We start from the raw sequence: 26,628 nt of genomic DNA on the forward strand, positions 1-26,628 counted from the left end.
ACGTTGTATAACACTTGTGCGTGAAAGAGTGCATGACAAAATTGTAATTCGTTTGGAAGATGAATACTGTGATGAAGACTACATGGAGGACATAGTGACAATGACCTACAATGAACGTAGGAACAGGCTTTGTCAAGATTTCAGTCTCCCTGGCAATAAATGATACATGTGTGATGCTAAAGGCTGGTTGACAAAGCTATAGCAATGAAATATAATTAGATGCATAAAATTCTAACACCAGTCATTGTCAATCAATCAATCAGAACAATAATCTTTCCAAACATCCTTGGAGTTCAAGTGACAAAGTGGTTTTCATTAGGAATGTCAAAATTTGACACAGCAAATGTCACAAAATTTGCACAATAACATTATTCGGATCAAAATACTGATTCAATTTTGTTTTCTTCATGTCAAGAAAGTTCAAACCTTTACATGTAATTGCTCGTAAAGTGCTTGGCCGAGTCAAAATTAAGTTAGTCTAATTTTATTTGTATTTCCATCATGTGATGTTGCGTGTCTCGGAAATTCAATCCGAATTACAATTTCCCACCTGATCATGAAAGGGAATCTTGCATTTCCAGCGATAATTATAGATATTTATCACAGGATGTAACCTTGCACTGACGAAGCTCACTTTAGCAAAGCATTGTTGCCTTGACAACTGCATCATTGTTCAGTGGGCTATAAAACATTTCATCATTAAGAGAGGAAACCTCTGTATTTTGAACAATATTAAAATTTGCTGAAAGGAATGTTCAAATCTTTGATCTGTAAAAACATTTTAATTTCTCCAATCTTTCCACATATTAAGCTGTTGTTATATTTTCAGATATCATATATCTCACCGGTCCATACATGACTTTCATATATAATATCCATTTGGTTCATTTTTTATCATTATGGTATGTGCACTCCTTACACCGGTAAGTACAGCTGAATTGAAGTACAACTATTTGAAGAAACAAATTTGAAACATTTCGACATTATGTCTACATTATAAAGAACAAAAGAAGATACAATAGCCATGACATTACATGTAAAGGGACAAAGTCGCCCATTTTTCATGAATTCTGTTTGATGCAAGATACTTCTTATATTGTTTGACATGTTGAAAGATACTGAATAAATGGGTGACAATGCATATATTCGACCCCGGTTTTAGAAAAATTAAATGAAACCATTGCGAAAATGAATTAATGGTCATGACCATCAATTCATTTTCGCAATGGTTTCATGTATCGTGTCTAAAACCGGTGTCGAATATATATGGTCACCCGTTCATTCAGTATCTTTCAACATGTCAAACAAAATAAGTAGTATCTCGTATCAAACAAAATTCATGAAAACTGGGCGACTTTTGTCCCTTTTTAACGCCAGGGAAGATTTTATAAATCTTCTTGCTTTACCAAAATACATAGCCTCAAAGCTTTACTTGCACAAATATTGGCCATTAGGCCAGAGAAAGAAAATCTTGTTCATCTGATTTTTTGGACCAAGGTTCAGGAGCGGCGAGCGAAAAAAAAAATTTTTTTTAGGCCAAAGATAACCGCGGTCCCTCGGACTTTGCCGGGACGCAGACAAGGCAAAATAATCTTTTCCCCTTTAGGCTAACCAGAAATATCTCAGACAAGATACATTGATACTGGTTATTGAATTCAACACTATATTTCTCAACAATAACATAGGGAATTACATATACAGTCGGTGTTTGCACAACAGTCTCATTCAGAATCCCACATGCCCGCAAAACCCCGACGAAGTGTAGGGCGCCGCCACCGTCTGTACTAAAGTATTTGCAATGCAGAAGTATGAATTTGCCGAAAAAAAATCCAAATCGGGCAAAGTAGAAGCGGCAATTCCGATGAACAATTTATTTTTTCTTTGTGGCCTAATAGAATATTGAGTTTTTGGTTCGTACCATTTGTTTGAAATGATACAGTTATGCATTTTAGCACTTCAGTTTTTTTTTTTTTCCTTTCAACCACTTTAGCTACCACATCAGGTGTTGTTATTTTTCACGAACTGCAAAATTTGATTGTTGAGAAGAGAAGGCAGCCACACAGATGGAGTTTAGTAATTTTTTTTCTTGATAATATAATGTGAATCGTTCTGGTTTTACTGTTTGTTTGAGAACACACTATAGTTAGGATTTTATTGGAGACACCAAAGAAGAAAAAAAAGGACACAGTGAAGGAGTATATGATAAGAAACAAATCTAAAATTTTGTGTTTTGCCTTCACTCAAATCATACTGTCATTTTTTAAGTTTTTTAAACAAAAGGGTCTTACATGGAAATGGTGTTTAAAGTGAATAGTCAGGTCCAGTAAGTCTAGGTTATAGAGTTCCACCGTGTTTGTGTACACTTCACAGACATGAATTTTATGAATATAAAGTCAGTGAAGACAAAACAGAAGGGCCATGGTACTTGAGTCACAGACAGCCTCGCTTCTACTTCTATTATCTATGCTTGTATCATTGCTCAACAGACAGAATTAGTTTATAATAAACACTTGTCTGTTTATGTCACAGAGTTACTTGTATGAGAGTAGTGTGTTGTGTTGATCATCAAAACCTTCCTGATTTGTAAGATATGTTGTGGCCATTTTTGTCCATCTGTCAGTAAGATTCATAAAACAGAATAATGTTGTGGAATTTCTAGAAGATTTCGCAGTTACGTGAAACTTTAATATTGGAAATCATGTTTAACAAGTATGAACGACGAAGACGTCAACTTATAATTGAGCAGCGTAAATGAAAGAACAGTGCAAATAAAATCACTGAGGAGCAGCAGAGATGTGAAACTTGGAAATTCAAATTACATTCACGAAGGTTTAAGAGGCAGGATAGTGGATACAGCAACAATCACACAAAATTATTATATTTCTCAAAATTTTAATCAGAAATATTTCAAGACAAAATAAATGTGACTAATTTTTTTTCCCAATAACTCTAACTGAAAGCTACTGGATACAATAACTATATCTATGGGTCCCACATAAATTGAAGGCAGATATGACAAGAATGGAAATGATACATGATGTAAGGTAAACAAACGACTGTACAGGGAGTGGATAGCAATATTAAGTAGAAAATGTAAGCTGACTATAAAACCATGGCACACCTGAAGAACCTGGACCCAATATTCCTTTCAATAAAAACATTGTTTTCTCGAGGGAACCTTTCCATAGCGATGAGAACTGGACCCCCTACGAACTTGATGATTTGTAAAATTGTGCTGTATGCTCCAGTATTCTCAGGTCTTGCTACAACAAGTCTCTCAGTGGTATTTCTATTTACAAATTATCAATGAAGGTCTGTCCTAACTGACCAAACTGAAACATTAAAAGTTTGTGTCATTGTAGTTATAATGTCGCCCTACTAGAATTGTTTCTGTATAGCGCCATCATTGTCAGGTTAGCATTTTGTTCGTCTATTGATTTTTGTTTCCAGTATTTGAGACACAAACTTAATACATCTGACACAATAAATCTCGGAAAGTGATTTTTTTTCTTGAAAACTGATGCAACACAACAATCTGGATTTTTTCTCTGTATTTCACTGTTGTTAAAAATTTCTGCAGGGGATATAGGATGCTTAAAGATTTATAATTCATGTTTGGACATCAAGTAACCAAAACATTATCAGAAACTTGCCTGGATTTCTTGAGTAGAAAACTGCACAAGCTGCAAGTTTAACATTTGAACTCTGTCAGACCTCTGTCCACTCATGAAGTTCAAAATCAGATTAAACAAAAGCTGGAGTATCAACAAGGTAACAGGGATCTTGGCTGTTTTGATGAAATTTATAGTTTTCTTTTTTCATGAAATGATCAATCCGCTACACATTAAGTTTTCCATGTATTCAACTGTTATCTTTTCGGAGTTTGAACTTTCCATTGCTAGCCTTCGAATCTTTACAGTGGTAGTAAATTTACAGATCAGAAGACAGACGGAATCCAAACGGTGGGTTGATTTACGATGATACACTACTCAAAATGGAGTTCAACTACAAAGTCAAAGAACTGAAATACATGTCTGTATATGGTGTGTTCAGTCCATGGTATAATGCCATACAGAAACATGCATTATTCAACCTCATGAAAGACGAAAAAGGTACATTATGTCAAATTATGGGATGAAATGGGTATGTACATCATTTTATGAAGTCTTACCAAGTTCATTTGCTCAAAATCAAACATCTAGAAGCTGTTTTAAGTTTTATTATTGAACTTTTGTCATATAAATTACGGCTTCCAGGCTTTGTCTCATACATGGGGATACAAAAAAATCTGAATAGGTATAAAAATGGGACACAGTGTTGAAGACAAATATGAAAGAATTATTGACATTCGACCAATGACAGGACTTTGCTCACCTATGTGAACCAATCACTGATTTTCACTTGGACGGCCATGCAAAAACAAGTGCACTTGGCTGCCATTACTGTCCAGTACATTGTAGTTTTGCCAATTCCAGTTAATATGTGACATCATATCCTCAGATTATTTAGGATAGTGTATTAGATCATCCATCATTGTAACACATGTTTTCTGCATCTACAAATTCACTAGCATCACCAAATCTATGAATTAACGGCAATAATTTCCCCAGGCCCGGCCAATAATTGACTCAAGGAAACTTTGCACTCTGTAATGTACTTGGGTTTTGCCTCATATATACATTATCATGCAAAGTTTGCTTTCGTCCATTATGGGCTGGAGGGACACATTATTGCGTATTAAGTATAACAGACTCGCTATGGTAAACATGGCTGATACCTCTTTAACCATTATACGGATATATGCAAACTTAAGATGACTGAGTAATTTCAAAGTGTTTAGCAATTTCTACAATCCTTTGAACCTTGACCCCCATTGGTGACCCTTGACACCATGTGAACAGGGTTGAAACAGTCAACGCTGAGGGTGAGTGTTTTGCAATTGGAGAGAACATCAGTTATTAAAAGCATATACAAATGAAATACCTAAAGCTAAGTGAATGTGTATAAAAAACATTTTCAAAATAGAAGACAAATAAGTAAACACTGGATTCTGAAAGACTGGTAAAATGTTTAATTGCTTGATACAACAGAGTATTCAAAAAAACTAAATACTACCGTTTGACCATAAGTGATTTTTAGATCCATTTCCAAAGGATCTGATTTTTTAGACTCATTTCCCAATCCCCCACAAATATTTCTCCCAGAAATCAAAAGGCTATTACAGAACAACATGTTTAACTGACATAATGTTTCAGAATTCTATTTGTACAACCCACCCTGGATGGCAACATATCAGTGCTGTGGTTGCTGGGAGAATACACAATACATTATTTTTGCACTGTATGGTAATGCCAAAATTTCACTCTACACTGTGTCACTGCAACTACTATAGGGGATGCAAAATCTGCCCTCTATCACCACATGAGGCAGTTCAAAACAAAATAATATCTGTGAATCTGTTGTATTACAATGTGTTACATAGCAGTACTTCTAGATGAAATTAAAGTGAACATAGCAAGGTATTTTGTAAATTGCCTCAGTCACACTCTATCGATTACATAGATATATATTCACTACAACACGATTTTTTTTGCAAATCAACAATATGCTGTATTTTCTTTTATACTTTAATATACATGATTAAATGCACTTTTCCAGTACTTCTCATAAAGTTCTACATAGAATTCTACAAACATTCCCTCTTTGATTTACAAAACTATTTGGTTTGTAAACACCACTTATCTTACATTGTAAAATAGGTTACAGTCAACTTAAATTAAGAAAGTTAACCAAAAAATGAGATGAGCAGCAAAATTGTACACAAGGAATGCCTGCAATGCTTTGGTTCAGTTGCCTAAGGAGCTCAAAACAAGTCACTATGAATCAAGCATCCCTAGCCTGACTGTGAATTGCCCTTGGCAAAAGATTCACGCATGGGACGGCTTTAGAATATAAATCTACAGCAGGACTGAATGCAATCCATACATGGATAGTAATTAATTTTGTTATTTGAGGGCCGTAACAGTCTGTGGGCTACAAAGTTTGCTGACTATAACTAACTTCTTTTCAAACAAATTGGTAAAGGGTAAGTATTAAAATGTTCGGGAGGGAACAGACTGATTTGTGTACTAACTCTGAGTACCACAGGAGATCAGCAAGCACCATCAGGCTATGGTACCAGATAAATAAATACAACTGGTCTGCAAACACTGTATTGCTGGGAGTTTCTTGTGGAAACGTGTGCCAAAAATTTGCTAAGAGTTTTAACCCTTAGAGTGCTGTAATTTTCCCGCCAAAATTTCAGTGCAACATTTATCAATTTTATGAATTTTTCTGTAATTTATTTGATTATTTTGGACCAAATAGACATCCCATTTCATCGGCTGCATTAACAGTTTATTTTATTTAAATTTTGGCAAAAATCTGAAGAAAATTTACCAGGGTATATTTTAAAAAGGCAACAAAAACTGACTTAGGCACTCAAAAGGTTAACATTCATACACAGCATGGTAAACATTGTTGTATGCTGTAACATGTGGACACTGCAAGCAGAATTTGGTTTGGAATGCAAAGTTAATAGACAAAATGGATGTTTTCACAGGTTACTAATACTCCTGAAGAAACAAAATTGCCTTTCTGCTGCCCAAAGAGGAACTCGACAGGAAATGAGACAAATTTCCTCAAAAATTATATATCATAAAACAGGATGATCAAAAGAAATGTTCATAAATTTCACGTTCACTCAAGAAGCCAAAATTTCTTGGATGGATGAATGGCTGTCAGCATCGGCTGTAATAGCACTGTCTGACAAAATAGCTGAAAACTTGATCTAACTCTTACAAGATAGAGTCATGTTGTGTGGCTTTTACTTGTAAAATTTCTACAAAATTGTCACAGGAGACTGTTTTACAGCCAGAATGTGAGCAGAAATATTTGGATATGGATGAGAAAGTATTTATTATCACAAACACTATATTTGGGCGACAAATAATTCCAGAGGAGGATGGACGATGACTGAAGTGTCTGTGATAAGAAGTTCATAATCAAGTTTAAGGTAGAACGCACCTCCGGGACAGATATTCGGACTCTCAAACTTTTACAATTCTTTTTCTGATATACCATTTGTGGAGGTTCGTTTTATAAAGCTCTTGGTGTAAGAAAACTTTTTACTGGTTTAGTTTTTCGAATTCCAAAATCTTATTTTCTCCATAGAGTCAGCACAGGGATGGTGGCCATTTAAAATTTTAAGTATCGATAAATCTTGGGTTACTTGTTTCTCTGAGTACCAAAATTTGCCCAGTGACCCCCAATTTTTATTTTTGATTTTGAAAGAGAATGGTTGAAAGGTTCCTTAAGGAAAGTTTGAGCAAAAGTTTCTCTTTCATTTTCGAGGCGCATACTACCTTAACTGTTCTGTTATGGATCATAAGTGACTGAGGGCAAAAATGAAATAGCGCCCTCTTACATTGTGCAAACAAAAGTAGGCAAATGAAAACTTGTCTCCAATACGTGAACATTGATACCAAAAGGTACACACATACTCTTTGAGTTTTGGCCACTTCTGCATTGTTTTTGGGCAAGACAGCATTGTGTGTTGTCAGATCAAATGGAAAATATGAAACTCTACGCTGATTGGACAAGAATCTACATACCCACAAGGGTATTTGTCTACTCTTCAAGCTGATTGGGTGGTAGCTAAAGTTAATGTAAATTTATGCAGCTTACATGTAAATTGCCATGTTTCATCAAATGGCTGAGGGAGAACTCTTATAAATTCCTTAATCCTTCTTTAGTGACAGCAACTAACTTCTATGACAAACCATACAGCATCAGATGCATACCGTCCAATCATCATTCAGATAGCTGCGTCAATATGCAAATATTTCACCTCAATATTTACTTTGTCAGTGGGCTTGTGAGAACAGACACTCAACTGTTGAGAGTCCTTGAGACTAGATACTTTAGGCTCTGTTGGACTAGAATTTTCACTTCTGAAGTTTAACAATTTTCTGAAAACATTAAAAAAGACAAAAAGTTCTGTACTCTGTTAAAATCTATATACTACATTTATATTTCAGAAAAAAAGGTACGAAAAAAATAATGAGAAAACGACGTCCGTAAAACTATTTACTAGGATTGTTTTGATTTGTTTTCTTTTTCTTTTCTGGTAGTGTTGATCTTTGTTCTTCTATTCTACCTGATTGAAGTCTCTGTATAAGGTTGAAGAAATCTTCATCGGGGACAGTGGGTGCCGTGAGTGCTGCGGGCGGATTACTCCGTTGATCATCTATCCTAGAACCCTGCAAAAGACGAGATGCCAGATATGGATAAGACCACAAATCTAATAGCATTTCTCCATCCTCTTAAAAAGTTCTCCACATCTGATGTTGACATCTGATCATGTGAGGACGGTGAGATTGCGACAGACGGCACGGAGCCGTGCTGTTAAGGCAGTTGACAAGAAGAAAAACAGAACAAAGCTGTCTTGTAGAAAGGAATTAGTTACAGTGTTTGGGACTATCTTGTCATGTTTACAGACGATGTCAGACTAGAAGTAGACCCATCCATCTGCAAACACATTCACTTGGTAATCTGATTATCCATTTATACACAAGGAAGGCAGACTTGTTTAATTACTGTTGATGAAATTGAAACATGCACACACAAATTCATTATTACATCTCTCATGCCTTATCAGATATGTTATCTGGAGTCAGACATTGCGTCCATTTAGATGAATAAAACAAACAGACCAATCCAAATCAAGCACAAGAGACAACGGACTAACTTGACATCTCATTAACATATCAAAGAGACAACAGACTTACTTGACATCTCATTAACATATCAAAGAAATTATCATCAGGCACTTGAGAATCATTTGTGACTAGTTGTTCTAGCATGGATGGGTTGTCGGTTCGGAGACCTGGCAGTTTGGGTAGACTAGCTCTCTGCTCATTGATTCTGCTGCTCTGGAAAGACGCTATCTTGTCCAAAAGCTCCTCCTTCTGTGGTGATAATGCTGGAATGTGAACAGAAAAAAATGCCAGAATGTGAACAGGAAAGATGTCAGAATGTGAACAGGAAAAATGCCGGAATCAGTCAGATGATACAGTATGTTTAGATTTGTCAGCGCTTAAGCACAAGCAAAGAAAGGGATGTCTCAATTGGTTGTCATTGTGAAAGTGACACATATGTCATGTTCATCAGCCAATCAAGTGAGGTCTTTTAATCAACAGAGAAAGCAATCAATGTAATCAAACATTATTATGTTCTCTCTGAATTCATATTAAGTATACTTGCACATTGACATTGTAAACTTTCTGTTGTCCTCACTGTGCCAAAGCTCACCAAAAAGGGGAAAAGCCACAAGCTTTTCAAAAATCCTCCCTGCGAAAAAAAACCCCCCAAAGTAATCTCCTGCATTTCCATCTAAAATATCTCTCAGTAGGTACACAAAGAACATCTCTCAGCTTTCAAAAGGGCAGAGATATAGATTTGTTATTGGGAATAGCGGTTGCATTACTTTACATGGACTGACATGTAAGAATGGAGTGATCCCTGCACAAGGGGGTATCATCTGATCTCAATCCTTTCTTTTCAGCACTTTCACATCTGGTGCCCATGGCAACTCCTCTAACGAGGGAAGATGAAGAACATGGATGACGCCAAAGGCCCTGCTCAAAGCTCCTTGAACTTCTAAAGAAAGCCCCATGACTACTTCAGGCGGAATTCTGTTGCTATTGTTGCTTTTGACTTACTTTCTCCGGGAAATGATTTCCGTTTTAGAATGGTTCCCATGATTTTGAGGTGATGTCGTATTGTTAATCATGATTCAAGGACAAGACACATGCGATTTGAAGAATCAAACAGACTGATTAATCAGTTTAAGGTAGTATGTGCCTCGAAAGTGAAAGACTTAAGTATTTCACTCAAACTTCCCTTAAGGAATCTTTCAACCATACTCTGTCAAAATCAAGAGTACAAAATCAGGGGTCACCGTGCAAATTTCAGTACTAGAGAAACAAATTACCCAAGATTTACTGATATTTGAAATTTAAAATGGCCACCATCCCTGTATTAACTTAAAGCCCCAGTGCTGCTAACTTTTGATGATAATTTCACCATCTTTATTTTAAATGTGAACCATAATTGCTTGTTCTTCTCCCCAAAGAATGTTGATATACACAGTATCCAGCTTGTCAACTCAGCCCCTATGGTTGTAAACTGCATTGTTATTGTCGAAAACTGACTTCTGGTCTGGACTAGAATTCAAATGTAAACAATCACAATGCATTTTACACATATAGACGCTAAGTTGACAAGCTGGATACTATGTATATCAACATTCTTTGGGGAGAAGAACAAGGAATTATGGTTCACATTAAAAATAAAAATGGTGAAATTATCATCAAACGTTAGCTGCACTGGGGCTTTAAGTGGGAAAAAAATAAAATTTTTGATTTTCAAAAAAAAAGAGACAGTGAAAGTTTTTCTTTCACCAAGGGCTTCAAAATGAGCCCCATGAGTGATAGATCAGAAAAGAATTGGAAAAGTTTGAGAGTCCGAATATCTGTCCCTGAGGCGCATTCTACCTTAAGTAAATGATATCAGATTTGGTGTGTGCATTTCCTTATGATCAGCCATGCTGAAAATTGCAATGTTAAAGACAAAAGAAATAACTTTTCCAAATATTTCAACCAAAGCAGTTTACAGTTTTGTTGTTCAATGATTTTGTTGGCGAAAACAACAAGAAGAACAACCTGAGATTATAATTCACATAAAAATATTTCTTGAGTGCAGAGATTACCATCACATTTTTTGTGCATAATTTGAATGCTGAACTATTGGACTTCCTAGGTATAAGACACACAGATAGTACTGTACAGTATTGAGCAACCAACTGAACTGTCCACCAAAAATCTTTGCCAAGCCGCTGAATACTAAATAGTAGCAGCAGAAGTGGGTATCTTCAACAGATAATTGTGAAAATTGATACTGACTTGAACATAACCCATACAGAGGCCTCATTTCCTGGCTCTCAGTTTCAATCTTCAAGCTGTCCACAACGTTTGCTAACATCACCGCTCATACAGCGATTAGCATGATGGACCAAGTCAGGGGAAAAGAACCAATTAAAAAAGCCTTTGTGATCTTTGACCAACCAATAAACAGAAGTATGCAAATTAACCTTCCCCTGAATTATCTATGTGTTCACATGTGAGGACTCCTGAAAGCTCTAAATTTGTGAGATTTGCTGATGCAGTGTAAGAGGATGAATTTACAGATAGTTAATTCCCTACAAAGCTCAAAGTGATTAGACAATGTTACTGTGGACAAATGTTCTTCCATTCATGTACACCCAGGAACGGTATAACTCAATTGCTTCAGCAGCTAGGTAGAAACCATTCACAGAACATAGGAAAACAAGTTTACCTTAAAACCAAAACATTTATTGATCGGCAATAATTAACAGAACACAACATGGGACGGGCTAAAAATATCACAAGGCAGATCCTCCTGGATAATTAATACAATGGTGAAAAGAAATCACAAACGTACAAACATTCTCCGAGCACAGCCATTGCTATCATTTTTATAGTATAGATTCAATGTTAAGATGGGAAAAAGTGAACGAGCAGTGCTCTGATGACAAACAATTAAAATTCAGTAAATATCAACAAAAACAGGTAAAGGGGAAAAAGTCATTGTGAAAACAACGCGCCTTAAAGAAAACAGATTGTTTCAAAATGGCCGCCTTCAGTAAATTTGATGTCATTGTAATTTATTTCGATGTGACTGTTAAACTGCAATATTAAACGGCTGTCATAAAAGTCTAGATGGAAAGCGTCATAAATTTGACATTCATGACAAACACAGCCGACGGGTAATTACAGAAATCGGATCGTAAACAGCAGTCCATTATAATTCACCAACTTTACAGTCATTTTGTGGGGTTTTAACTCTTTCTGTCACTACCTGTTTCATCTCTGTCTCTGTCTGTCCCTCTTTATTGATTCTCTGGTTTTCAATATCTTGTGCATCTCTTGTTCAATGTTGTATTGATAAGCCCTGTTATACCTGCTTTTCATTTTCATCACATATAAAACCTATGTCATTCACAGCAATTCACAATTTCACTGTACCGTTGTGTCATTTCAGTTACTTTGCTACAAGCTATTACACACATTATTCCTTTGTGAAGATTTCAGCTTCACTGCCGCTGGGGACTACTTTACTTAACATTTACTGACCATAAAACCAACATGGTACACTGAGGGGATACAATATTTCATAACTCTCTGATTAATGCTCAATTTATCTCTACTTAAGCTCCTTTCTATGGTTCAGAATGACCTACGGTATGGTTCTCAACCCCATGACGGCTGATTATAAACTCATTACGGCCACTTCTTTTGTGGAGATATGAAGAAAATACTATTATTTACACTCTACAAAAGGCTGAAGAACCCAAATACCTTAAATATTGGTCACTCACCTTTTACGGTTGTAATAACACAAATACTTCAATGATACAGCAGATTTTTTCACATTTCTTTTTCTATGACATGCAATTGTAAAACAAGTGTACGTTCATACTTCAGCTGTTGTACACTGTTTTGTTTTGTTTTTTTGAAGGAAGCTGCCACAATTGTGTTCCAAAATCTGTAAGGATATATTTTTTCAAGCTGTGTGATTCTAAAAATGGATATTTGAACAAAAAAAACTGACAATTATTCTTCAAAGATGCCATCCATTGTTTTTCCTATGGAACTATCACGGAAAACAGTGTGCTACTACTTTTCGTATCTCATGCCATTTAAAAGGAATAATCCACAAGTATATAATCAAGGAATGCATTGCCCATCTCCACTGATTTTCCTTGATTAATTTTTCGTCAGACCTTTGATAATCTCAGCTAACAAAACACAGCACATTTTACGAGGGAATTCAAGTGGCTCTGTCTGTGATGCTTCATTACAAAAAAAATAAGCCATCTGTAATTGTTCGGAAACTGAAAAGCAGTAATTGGTCAGGTATCCAGCTGAGCCTACCAGTATGTACCTTGTAAGCTGACAGTTGACATAAAATACAGTGTTTAATGTGTGAGGAAGACATTCAAGGAATTTTGAAGAAATCAAGCTATTACTTTTCTCTCTCAGTGATTTGTATAATGTCTCTAAAATTTACCGTAAGTCAGTATAAAATCTCTGCCCTTCATAATTCACCAGAAGTCTATATACAGTCTCTGCCCTTCATAATTCACCATAAGTCAGTATACAGTCTCTGCTCTTCATAATTCACCATAAGTCAGTATACAGTCTCTGCTCTTCATAATTCACCATAAGTCAGTATACAGTCTCTGCCCTTCATAATTCACCATAAGTCAGTATACAATCTCTGCCCTCAATAATTCACCATATTAAGTCAGTATACAATCTCTGCCCTTCACAATTGACCATGAGTCTCTGCCCTTCATAATTGACCATAAGTCTCTGCCCTTCATAATTGCCCATTATTTAGTCCAATTATTATTAATAATTATTAAGTCCATTATAAGTCCAAATTATAAACCCTAAGATGACAGATAATGATGTGGATTATATTTTTCAACTTTCAATGACATTTTACTTCCTTCCCTTCTTTCATCATTAATTTATTTATACTTTGTTAATTATCCAGACAATACGATGTAATTCTTCTAACCGAAGAATCGTCAGTAATTGGCACTCAAATGCCAAATAAATGTCTGTACAACTTCTTAAAAACAACTTTTTAGTCACACAGGCACAGAGCACACACACTTTAATACAGCAAATAGCTAAGGGCAAATAGACTTTATACTACATGCACTGAACCAAATCGAAACTGAATTCCATTTTTATCTCATATGCCCCTTGTATTGTAATTTACGCAAAAAATTTATCCCTCAATGTTACTCCAAACCCCTTCTCTCTCTTGAAATTCACAGAATTCCTCAATTAGCAAAATCCCCACTTCCTAATAAATTTGTCACGGTATTTATTTTACATTTTTAGACTGCGGGAAACCTCACTCCAAAAGACGTCTGCTTAACGAGATAGTGCAACTAATAGATGTATTAGCCACACACATGTATTCACTTGTATTTATTTTTCATGAATCTGTAAAAACACAAACTGAAAATACATACACAATGCAATGCACAATACATGTATTCTATCACTGAATAAATCCTAAAAAAATAAAAATAAAAGAATAAAGCTGGCCCATCAGAAGTGTTTGTCATTTCAACACCAAATGATGTTGGGAACATGGAGTCTTAAAGTCATGAATGGCAGAATGAACCATTTTCAGTTGATGAGTTTTTGTTTTTCCAGGGTTACTCAGGATCCAAGATATTATGTTTCATCAACAGATCCTGAGAAAGACAGACACTGACACTGAGAGCACTTAGAAAAGACAATTTGATTTTCTTCAAGATCTCTGTCAGCTTACAAGCTACAAGGTACGTTTAACCTTTGAACTCTGCCTGTTACATTGCATGCGCTCTTGCCCATGACAGAAAAAAAAATATTTTGTGTTCAGAACGCTGACCAGAAAAAACAATATTGAGGAAACATGACATGTCGAGAATCATTGTCATTGACAGGAATTCTATATCAGTAACTCTCATACTGATTTCATAAAATGATAACAATGTTGAACTTCACTGAAATGCAATGTACTGATGCTCATGTACCAACGGACTTAAAATTGATCAACAAGGAGTGACAAAAAAATTCAAGATCACCTCGACCTTGAAATCCAGAAAGGTCAAACTATAACATTACACTGCTTTTTTCTACTGACTTATAAATGATTGACAAGGAGTGACAAAGAAATTCAAGATCGTCTTGACCTTGAAATCTAGTAAGGTCAAAGTTGTAAAATTACTTGGCTTTTTCCCACCAGGAAGATCACACAATACACATGGCACCTCGTGTTTCCTGCCCATGCCATTTGTATTGCAGAATTGCCCTGGGCAATCCATTACATGGTTTCCAATTGTACATTACATGGAACGGTTGTAATTTCTCTCTCTGTAACATTGCCGGAGGGGATGTTTAATATTGCATGTCTGTCTCCATGAATCTAACAGTGTAAACATCTACTGCCACCTCTTGGTGATGTTTATGGGTTTTGATTTGGTGACTGGACTTAATTTAATAAACCTCCCTGTTCCTGTGCTTGGGCAGTGCTGAATGTTTTCACTGGAAAAGCCAGACCACTTTACATGAAAATGGGGTTGATAGGGTGGAAGGCAGGGTAAAAGTGTGTTACGAAAAATGTCTGACAAGAAAACAGGGTTAGAATAATCCACTCATTAATCACATCAATTTTTACTTTCTTTAAATGTGCGATTGGCTTTAGCTTTGCAGTGCAAATGTCCAGTGAAAGTGCTTTATTAACCCTTAATATCCTGCCAAGTTCACATTTCACCATCAGGTCACGTCACGTTGGTTATAAAAACTAGTGAAGCACAACTTGTCACGCATAGCGCATTTTAACAAGAATTGAACATTTGAAGGTCCCTGAAAACAGAGATACTGTAAACATGATTTTTAGGGTAAAAAGATGTGCTGTTTAGGTTTTACTGCTTTTTACTGACTTGACAGATGGAAAAGTGATAGCAGCAAAAGGGTTAAATGTATCAATGGCTTTGCAAAATAATGGATTTCATTTTACCGTAGACGAGTTTGTATTTTCTTTCAATCAATATGTACAACATAACTTTTAATGAATACATTACAACAGCATGCACTGCAGTACATGACAATTTCAATAATCACTATTTCATATTACTGTTAGTAATCTGTTGATCCTAACACCTATCTTTATTTGTTTTTTTGAATGACATGTATTGATTTTCAGATAAATTAATGTGCACAATTGTTATTTGCCCCTCTGTCTAGCTTCATTAAAAAAAACATGACATTTTACATTGCAAATCATGATTCCATTTCCTGTACATAATCAACTTGCTGTTGGCCATTTCATAACTTCCTGTCTCTACTCAGACTGGACTATTCATCATATCAGGCAACACACCCACACTAGCAGAACAGCACTGCAGTCCAGTCTCTCCTGAGATGAAGTGATGGAGCCCTTAACTTACTGGCAATAGTAAAATCAAACAATCATTGACTATCATCACGTCTAATCAAATTTCACAAGCAGGGTCCATAAACTCAAAGTCACAAAAAATTCCAGGACTTTCAGGGACTTTGTGCAGCAATTTTTAAGGAATGTTTGAGGTCAAAACTAACATTTTCCAGATATCATATTTACAATTCCATTGTACATATCATTTTTACGGATCAAAACTTATCACCTTGTCACTTTTTTAAATCGTAGGTGTATTATCAATTTTCTAGAACTTTCCAAGACTCAGTTTCATTTTCAAGGATATTTCCAGGACCTTCCAAGAGGCTTTAAAATTCAAGGTCTTTCAAGGACTTTCCAGGTGCGTACGGACCATGCATAAGGCACACGATTTTCCAGCATGAGTGAAGGTAAATGGACAGTTACAGAACTTTGCATTAATCACTAGTAACTTAGGGAGTCACTAGGGTTAGTGTTTTAATAGCGTACTAGGCAAGATAAGACTGAGAGATCTGTCTTACATTCGTGTTCCTATCGTCCCTTCAGGTGGAAGTGCCCTATGAATCTTCAGGTCAAATATGCATGATCTCTCCACAAAACACCATTTTGGTTCACATCAAAGGTTTGTATCTTCTAATCTTGGATGATGCCGTTCCACCACTTTCAACTTTCTTTATAATATACAGCTGTCATTGCATTTTCAGTATCATACGGCTGCATTAAACATTTTAATGTGCGATCAATTATGAACATAGACATGAGCATTACATCGCATCCCTAATAATACTTTTAATATCACTTCTGCGACAATTGCCTATTGGCAATTTTAGACTGTATATAGATAAAACACCAACTTCAGGAAAGAGTTCCTAGTTGTCTGATAAAATTTACTTTTTAATTACAAGTCTGCAGCAACTTGAAATACCAAGTAGCCAAAATAAGTTATTATTGATCACACTAATGAGCACAACCCCCTAAGCTACAGATATTAGTTATGCATGGCATATCCATCTTCATCATGTTGTGAACATCAAATTAAGGATGGAATTTGTCACGATGTTTTCACTTTAACACAGTATTAATTTCAAAGACGCATTGTTTAGAAAATTGCAGTAACTGTATAATTATCTGTGTTTATAATGATTATAACCAAATTACACCATGTCCCTTGGGAGAGTGGCAGTATTTTCCCTCCATTAATATTACAATAGTTATTGGTTGTACTATGTCTCAATTCTTTGTATTGTAACCTGATACATCTGCATCACTTTGAAATGATACACGATAATGAAGAAATAATGAATAATTAAAACGTGCCGCAGGTTTTATCATCATACAAATTTGTTTTCAAAGTTACAGCTAGAATGTAAAACTTTCAAATTTCCCAACAACTGAAAGCCCAACAGCCAGCACATCGGAGCAAGATAAATAGATTCTTAACGAAGCAGACAAGAACATCAATGTTCACAACAAATTGTATGGATCGATAGTCTTTTGGCTGATTAAAGTTGACAAAAAGTGTATTAAAATTTAAACTCACTCATATCACAAATGCTCTATTGTGCAATTATTTTTCATTCTTTAATTAACAGACAAGAGGTCTGAATATCAGTAAAGCTTCAGAGAATTTGTTTTTTTAGAGCCAAAATTTTCCAACTTTGGAGATGAACATTTTAATGTGTCTTTGAGGACTGATTGAGTTACAGTTTGATTTTTCAGTATGGAGGTGCACACAGTAACTCCCTCAGTAAACATACTACACAAATCAATTTTTTCTGTTGCTACAGTAATTGACACACCATGATGGCTAGTAAACGGTTTCAGTTAATTTGCCTAGAAGACTAATTATCACAATTCTGTGACAGCCATTTCATTAGGGCAATCAATTTTAAGATGTTTTATGACTTTTGGGTCATGTCAGTTCCATGGGGTGACATCATTTCCTGTACAGCCAACAAACTCATGCTGGCTATTACAAACACACAATGCTCTCAAACCGTATCAAAATTTGCACTGTCAGAGTCATATCGTACAATGCTACCTTAGTAAAATCATTATTATGATGCCCCACTTTTCATTTATTCAATGGATTTCAAGTTAGTCTGATGGAAGTGAAATTGAAATGCAACATTTATTCCAGAACTGAAAATCATTTCATCTTCAAAATCAAATATCACCCTGCATTGCCGTAATGGTAGTCATCGTTAACGATTAAGTGGCCTTCAGCTTTAAATTTTTAAAAATCTACCGCTGACATGATGTAAGGTTTCTTTTGATTTACTTATGAGATTTTGTGAAAAATGATTAATTTTTCAGTCTTCTCTGTGTGTGTGTATTTGCATAACTACGGCTCTGGGCAACAGAGACACTGCCATGTGGGAGTTTTTAAATCAAATTCACTGATACTGTGAAGGGCTCTAGCTTTTGTTTGAATCTGTATCTAGATCAAACAAAGTTGAGGGATTGCAATTACACAGCAGAAAACCAACAGGGAACAGTTTATGATTAATTTCATCTACACAGCTGAATGAGTTCAACAGCATCAACATTTTCCAGTTACCAAGACAAAGTCTCCTTTAATACGGACTATGTTTGTTCCTTTTTCAAATGACGGTACATCATAACACCTGATCGTATATCTGAAAACTGGTCTTTCACAAGTTTAATATGAATTAAGGGGACAAAATGTCTCTGGATTTTTACATCATGAACCCCATCTTCAATCCTTTTGGGAGCAAGTTTACATGCATATGACTGGCACAGTACATTGTTGCTATATCGACTTTGGCCGAGATCTGTTCAGGCACACTTGAATAATGGCTTCTGGACAGATGGAAAAAAATTGTGACGAAATGGCTGCCTGCAGATAGCCACATTGGAACATATTACAAAATTTAGTTTGATGTGCTTTACACATGTCATAGAGCCTGGATACATCAGCTTACCTGACTTTGTCTTTGGGGAACTAATATGACAATAGACAAGAATTTTTCAGTTGACGCTGATACATCATGTTTCAGTCACTGATTCACTAATCTTGTAAACTGATGATTCAATACCTCATGTGAACAGATATTGACGTAATGAAATATTGCATATCCATTGTCCAATGGTGACATGTATGAAACAATTTAATATGGCAAGTGCACATCTAAAAATTAAAACGGTCACTTGTCCACTTTTGACTTGAACAAAAATCAGGAAAAACACAGCAAGCTTATTTTTCTTGCCATTATCTCTGCAATGATACGGTAAATGGTGCATTATCAAACCATTTGACAGAGCAATATGTCAAACATACGGTTGAAAAACAGTAAAATTAAACACGCATATCCTTCTGTGTAAATTATCTGTAACAGAATCTAGGAATTCAGCGTACCATTGAGAGCTTGCAAAAAAAGCCAATGTATCAAAGTCAGTTTGGACAAGACTTGGTGAGTGAGACAGAATCCCGCTTGCTTAGTATGTAAGGAAAGTCTTGATAGGGTTTATACAGCCATAATATTTTATTTATTTTTGTATCCCTGGTGACCCGAATTATCCAAAACATTTTTCAAAAGCTGCCATGGCTGCCTTTTGGGAGCTGAATCAAAGCCTTGTGTTATTTTGTCGACTCTACGATTAATTTTGTTGGAGGAGCTGCGCTTGGAATCCTTTCAGGTAGCTTTGCCTCAAATTAATCAAAATGGGTATTTGTATGTTTTGTTTGCTCTTTATCTTGATATCTTGATGTCACGTAAAAATTGAAATTTTTCACAATGACTGTTAGTTATCAGTTCATTACAGCTGTGATTTCCTAGGACACACACCACTGGACCCTGAAAAGTACCAGATTGTTGATTTTGGGGTCAAAACAAAAACACACTTATGAAAATACTGGCAAATTAAAATAAGGAAAAGTAAAATCAGGATTTTCCTGAAAATAATGAGACATAACAACTGCAAAATACCCTTTAACCGCAAAGTTGAACAACACTAATCATTTCTGCAAGCAGCATCCTTTTCCATCTGAATGAAATATTACAAACTATTCACATACTGAGAACAGATAATCCTATGTTGATCGCAAAACACCAGAATGAGGCTAGGGTGATGCGTGCCTTGAAAGAGAAAGGTTTCAACATTTTACTGAAAACCATACCCTTTCATAAGTAAAAATTCAAATCTCTATGAGAAATAATTAAAGTTCTGAATGGCACATAAACAAATCTACATTTACTGAAAGAGCTTTAGAATCAGTCTACACAGTTGGTACACTCGAAATCTGAAGTGTATACTACCTTGAAAGCGTGGTTATGCACAAGTTATCAAAATGTCTTTTCACTGCAGACTAGCAGAACAACCAGATTTCACTGCAGACAGTGAGAACAACCAGACATAGGAAGATCAATCAATTAGTCCTCCCAGACTTGTTCTACTGAGACTTATAACATTAACGATTCAATCACAAAGTGAAGCTGCATGAAAATCTTCACAAATCAGGGTTTGGTGATGAACCTATAACCTACAACACTCCCAGAATAAAGAGGAATAGATGTTGCCTGGAGATTTATTTAAATTTCATTGAGAGAGGATGATCCTTAGAAAAGATGAGATTAATTGAATGATAACAATTGAATAATGAACATCAAATTAAAGGGCAGAGATTGTTGTCTGAATCATGAAAGTCAAAGTTAATTTAACAGTATCCATGTATTCTCAGTTTTTCTATCTAGTCCTGTTTTAAAACTCAAAACTGCGCAATTTTTTGTTTGAAACTAGGGCTACATACCAGACTGATACATTCTTTATAAATGATAATTCATGGACTTCTGCAAATACTTTGCGCAGCAAAGTAAATTGGTTTTATTCTGTGTACTCACAGTGTTCAAGTATGAGTCACGGTGGATCACGGTCAACTATCTTGTAGCTGTTTACATTTGACAGGAATTCATACATCAAAAGAAATTGTTGGCATTCTGCAAGTATACCTGGCATTGGTCTGACCCCTGGTAATTCTTCAAAGTAAGGATAAGCTGTGCAGTGTTTTCATCACGGTAGCCACTGAATTACAAGAACATGACATTCAACCATTTTCTCGGATAAGTTTTCAATCCTCCTTCCCCAAGTTGTATTAATTCCTATGGTTTGTCTATGGAACCTGGTAGAAAGAGGATCATGCTATGTCACCCATTGTGGTAGGAGATGCGCATTAGAAGTATTAAACCCATGCACAGCAATGCCTGCTATGCCTGTTGAATGGCCTTAACTGACCTTGGTTACCCTTTCGATGAAGCCCGATGGAGCTGAAACACTGTTACTGTTCAATAGTGAGGATCTGCACACGCCAATAGAAATATGATGAAAGTAATATTCTGTTCAGCTAACTGTGAACATCTGAGAAGAGCACTTTAGTTTACTTAAACTCAGGGAAAAGCGATGCGATGTATGACACCATTGTATCTGTGCTTCACCGACTCTCATTTATACTAGGTCATCTCATGGTATTGGAGTAAACATCGATTACCAAACCTGTATTTTCTGTTACGAGTTCTACTTTGTTTGTGAAAAAACAGTTAAACCCTGTCCATCATTCCTTTTGTTATTTCAACTATTACAATGCAATGTATAAAGTGATTCCTGATTATTTCTACTTTAGAATTATTTCATTTCAATATTCCATTCAAGTTTTATCATACGCCATGCACTTGAGAGTTTCTTGCTATTTCTTGAATTCAGCAGTATATATCTTATACAAAACAGTACAGGTTAACCAATTATTCCAACATTTAGAGTATCAACCAATCCAAATATATACCTCTGGTCATCTAAGTATATTACCAGAAGTAATATACACAAGAACATTGCTCAGAAGACAGAACAGACACCGTCGACGTTCATGTTTCATTGATGTCCAAAGCACTGGGATCATCGTCACTCCACAACTGAAATGCCACAGTGGGATAGCGAAGTCCCGGATTTCCACTCAGGAAATTACTTTTTTAGGAAGGCTCAGAGGCATGATCATCTAAGGAGGGTATTTACCCTGCTCTCAGGGGTAGTCCTCTGATTGGCTGGTGTGCTGGTCTTGATGTTGAAGATACGGCACGGGTCAAGATAACCCCCAAGTAAGATGTAGGATATGAGTTTCATGTTGCAAATTGCATTTGGTTTCACTTGACATGGCAAACTGAGTAGTGACTTTGGACAGAGGAATTGCTGCACTTTTGTTATAATTTCTAATCGAACTTCTCGCGGCAAATGTCAAATTTAACCAGGTAATAATCAGTGTTGAAATCTTATAATGTTGGGTTTTTTAAAACTGTAAGTGTAAACATCTCTTTTTGATCTTACTGGTTTTTGAAATAGCAAATACACTTACGAATGATATCCCTGTCACTATGCATTATATGTGAATCATTATATTCCCAATGAGAATTTCAACATCAATCAAAAATAGTGCTCATTTTGGCATGCGATAAGGAAAATTCAACAAAAGCTGCAGGTAGCAAGCCCTTACATCAATCATAGCATGTTTTACTTCAGTTAACTTCACACTAATAGTCATAAGTGGCCGTTGACATTCAAAATATAGCATGTTTTGTTAACTTTAAAAGCCTGTGATTGTTTGTGATGGAGTTTTTGAGTTATAGTCAGCTGTCTTATTCTCATATCAACTGCAAGAGTGATGAATTCATGATGATTTTGAAAAGTAGCTTTCAAGACAAGGACTGCACTGAGCGTACACATTTTGTAGAGACTTCGAGAATACCTCGATACCTCACACAGGTTGATGTTTTCAAGTGCTTATGATTACCCGTATGACGGAAATCATGAATAAGCCATCACTATGTCCACATGTAAAAAAATATGAGAGTCTGTGGTGACTCATGAAGCAAGACACAAATTACTGTCAATTCTATGGAGTATTTCAAAATGATTAAAGAGTCAATTATTTAAAAATATTGCCAATGTTTATTTCCGACAATTGGTGTCTGTCTGACAAAAGAAGTCATGAAACAAAGCAATTGAAAATCAGAACTGAGCTATGAAGCTTTACATTTTCCCTACGACAGCCGATAAAAGAGAAAGATCTAGAGACTGAGACTTTAGTAAAGTCTTGCAACTAAATTTATTACATGCCTTGTATATTGAACGCTGCAAGCTCCACAGGATTCAACGGAAACTTGTTGGTGATTTGCAGCCTGCATAGTCATCATTTGACTGACTGTCAGACAGAGAACTAGAACTATTTTCTACTTGACAACTTTAGGATTCAAAAATGATAAAATTACATGTTTTACATAGGAAATATTGTTTTCATAGAATTGTTCATAAAAATTGATAAACTATGTGCTGTTTGATGATGAAAATCGTTCCATTTTTTGAAGGATTTTTGTCCGACATGGAAAAACCATATAATTGTCATTTGTATGTAAACCCAATAATTTGGAGTGAAAACTATGTAAGAGATGCATGTAGTAAAAACATCATAACCAATAACATAGGACTATGTACCCTCAAGGTAGGAGACCACTTGCTTTCCCGGTGTCGAGCAACTGGTTACCTACCTTTGGAAACACAGTCTTTTGTTTGGGCTACAATATATAATACTGCAGAAAGAGGCATCATCTTCAAGTCTGGTGAAATTCTTTTAACCCTTTGAGCGCCAAAGTCAATTTTTGTCGCCTTCAGTCAATTTTTTTCAGATTTTTGCCAAAATTTTGCTAAAAACTTGTAGCCAATGAAATGTGATGCCCATTTTGTCCAAAATTATCTAAAAAATACTGAAAAATTCTTAAAATTTTGGTAAATGTTGCACTAAAATTTTGGTGGGAAAAATTACAGCATTCAAAGCGTTAGGAATGCATACAGTATGAAGTGTTCAAGTTCAATGAAATCCTATACACTGTGACTGAGGAGTTCTAAAATGTATTCACTGCGTGTCAGTAGCTAAATAGGTTCTGAACCACTGTACCGAGTGTATCGGAATCATACACACTGCATACCTAGCACAGGTGTTCTTGAATCTCGTCGTCTTCAGCCTTGTCAATTTGTTAACAGATCAAGTACATGTACATGGGACAAGTACACGTAATACAGATAGACTGAGAGTCTGATTAATTGACAACAGTGTAATTGAAACCCTAGTGGGCAGAAATTGATTTTACAAAGCACACCTGAGCTTGAGATTTCTTGTAAGTAGCCAAGCCTTTCATACAAAATGAAAAAGCTCAAAATTAATTATCTTCTAAATCTCAAAAGTCATCAGCACTAATTGGCCAATTTGTTCCTGATAATTAGTTTTCCAAGAGTCTTAAGCAGGATAGCTTTTCCTGATACAGCCTATAGTGACTTCAAGCAAATATGCAGCAGGTTTTTTATAAAACTGTCAGAAATCTCTCTCTGATTGATCCTAAATCTTTTAATTGAGTTTTAGCAAAGGACTGGTGAAATGCAATCATGAAGCCTGGCTTGGATAGGCCGATGACGGTGAAAAGTCTTGTCAATCAGTGATCTAACTATATATCATGGGTATGGACAAATTATCTATCATGAGTCACAGTCCGTACTGATTTCCTGCAGTCAGACTGATGACTTTCACTGATGTATTTTTACTCTCTGGATAAACGGACGAATAGCTGAAACTCTGAAGGATATTTTTCACCATAATTTTTGTTCAGTAGGTCAATCGCAATTTTGGTTCTTCTGACCAAAGCATGTTGAAACACCTACTATCTACATGTATCTTGTCAACTCAGCATCTATAAGTATTAAATGCACTGTTATTGTTTACATTTGAATTCAAGTCCGAACCATAATTATATCATCAACAATGACAATGCAATTTACAAATGTACATGCTGAGTTGATGAGCTCAACACTGTATGTGTATTCTAAACTTGGTTTGGGGAGTAGAACAAGAAGCTGAAGTTGATTAAAAAAAAACAAAAAATAGTAAAAAAATCATAACATGCTACTGCTACTGTCCCTATAAGTTTCACTTAGGGATGATAATACTCTCAGACTGGAGGATGAAAATTCATGCTTAGTTTCATTATGTTTGGTGAATGAGGGATTTCTTCCAGCTGTGTTTAAAGATCATAAAAAATGACGACAAACACTCTGTGTTGTCCATGTCATGATAAACAATGCGGTGATTCGAGATTAAAATCAATTTTTCATTTTTTTAATCTCACATTTTATGAAGGCAAGCAGCTGGAACAGTAAAGAATTCATTGCCGTATGGAAGAGTTATACTGGACTGGAAACAATGGGAAATAAAAATTTAATGAGGATATTATGCGAAATAGAGAATTCTACCAATAATATCATTAAACTTTTAATTTTTATCTTCACCAGGGCTATGCTATATTACAATATTGTTTTTATTAATGCAGGTTATTGCCCTATTTGCAATACAACACTCCTGTTCAGCTGGTAATGGTTAAATTCAGCTCACTGGATACATAACATCAAGTACACCTACTGCTTGGAGATTGCGGGGAGGAATGCCATTTGATCTGTGTGCGTCATTATCTCATCCACACACGACATTTTGGAGATTGCTCTGAAAGATCATTTGTACCCGGTGAACAACAGACTGAAAACACCTGCATGAGAATGACGTTACTTTTTCCTTCCACTGCTGTAAAGTGACTGCCGCAAGCATCCTGTTGGCAAACTCAAAATTTCTAATAAAAACAATATGCCACTTGTCTGTATGACAGCATTTTGCAGCCTTGATAATCCATTTCTCTTCCAGAAAGATTCCACTATAAAACTTGCACAACAAATCTTTAATATCTTGCTACTTTTGAGAATCTTAAAGATTTTGTTGATTATTCGGAAACAGCAATCTGTCATCAGACTACAGCCTTGTACTAATCTCATGACAGAGCATTTTTTTATTCAAGAACACAGAGACAGCAAAAACAAAACTTTTGGTGATTTTAGGACTGAATTCAGCATGCATTTAAAATCAACACTGTTTGCATCAAAGCATTTTTTCCCTTTAAAAGCTTCAACGGTAAATGCCCTTTACTTGTGTCCAAACACACAGCTTCAACAATGGGGAAATAAAGATTGACAGTGAGAGAGTTAAAGATAGTAACAAGTAGCATTCAAAATTCACAGTATCCATCTATCAGTAAAGATGGGCTTCACTTTCACCCTTGGTATTTGCAGCTATTCCGTGCGTCCTCCTTTGGATGGTATTCAATCTCATTCCCACGCTTTTTCCTTCTCCCGTCATTTTCATGCATCAGTGCAACATCACAAGGAGCATTTCCGGGAATCCTTTCATGTGTGTTTGTTTGCTTCCTAATGGCACAGTTGGATATTTAGCAAGTGCCGGCTGCTGGATCCGACTTGCCTGATTCCAGATGAATGGCAATCTATTGTCTGCAGGAACATATCTGCATTTCATCCTTAACACATCAACAGCGCATACGATTTTAAAATCTTTTGTTTGAAAAAAGCCTTATGAAATTCCCCTAAGAAATTGTACCTCTACAGATTGAC

At 35.8% G+C, this 26,628-nt stretch overlaps 2 protein-coding genes across 5 annotated transcripts in view; one reads left to right on the forward strand and one right to left on the reverse strand.

Moving 5' to 3' along the window:
* Positions 1–26,628, forward strand: part of LOC139152724 (UDP-glucuronosyltransferase 2C1-like) — a 567,100-nt gene that overhangs the window by 90,314 nt on the left and 450,158 nt on the right. The window lies entirely within an intron of this gene.
* LOC139152708 (G-protein-signaling modulator 2-like) overlaps positions 2,873–26,628 on the reverse strand; it is a 128,588-nt gene continuing 104,832 nt past the window's right edge. For all 4 annotated transcript variants that reach the window (XM_070726008.1, XM_070726011.1, XM_070726010.1 and 1 more), the window contains 2 exons: positions 8,829–9,022; positions 2,873–8,300 (listed from right to left, as the gene is read on the reverse strand). In XM_070726008.1, coding sequence (XP_070582109.1) covers positions 8,124–8,300; positions 8,829–9,022 — 371 coding nt within the window. In that variant the 3' untranslated portion in view covers positions 2,873–8,123. The remainder of the gene's footprint in view (positions 8,301–8,828; positions 9,023–26,628) is intronic.

Source organism: Ptychodera flava, chromosome 16, assembly GCF_041260155.1.
Source record: "Ptychodera flava strain L36383 chromosome 16, AS_Pfla_20210202, whole genome shotgun sequence".
Classification (NCBI taxonomy): domain Eukaryota; kingdom Metazoa; phylum Hemichordata; class Enteropneusta; family Ptychoderidae; genus Ptychodera; species Ptychodera flava.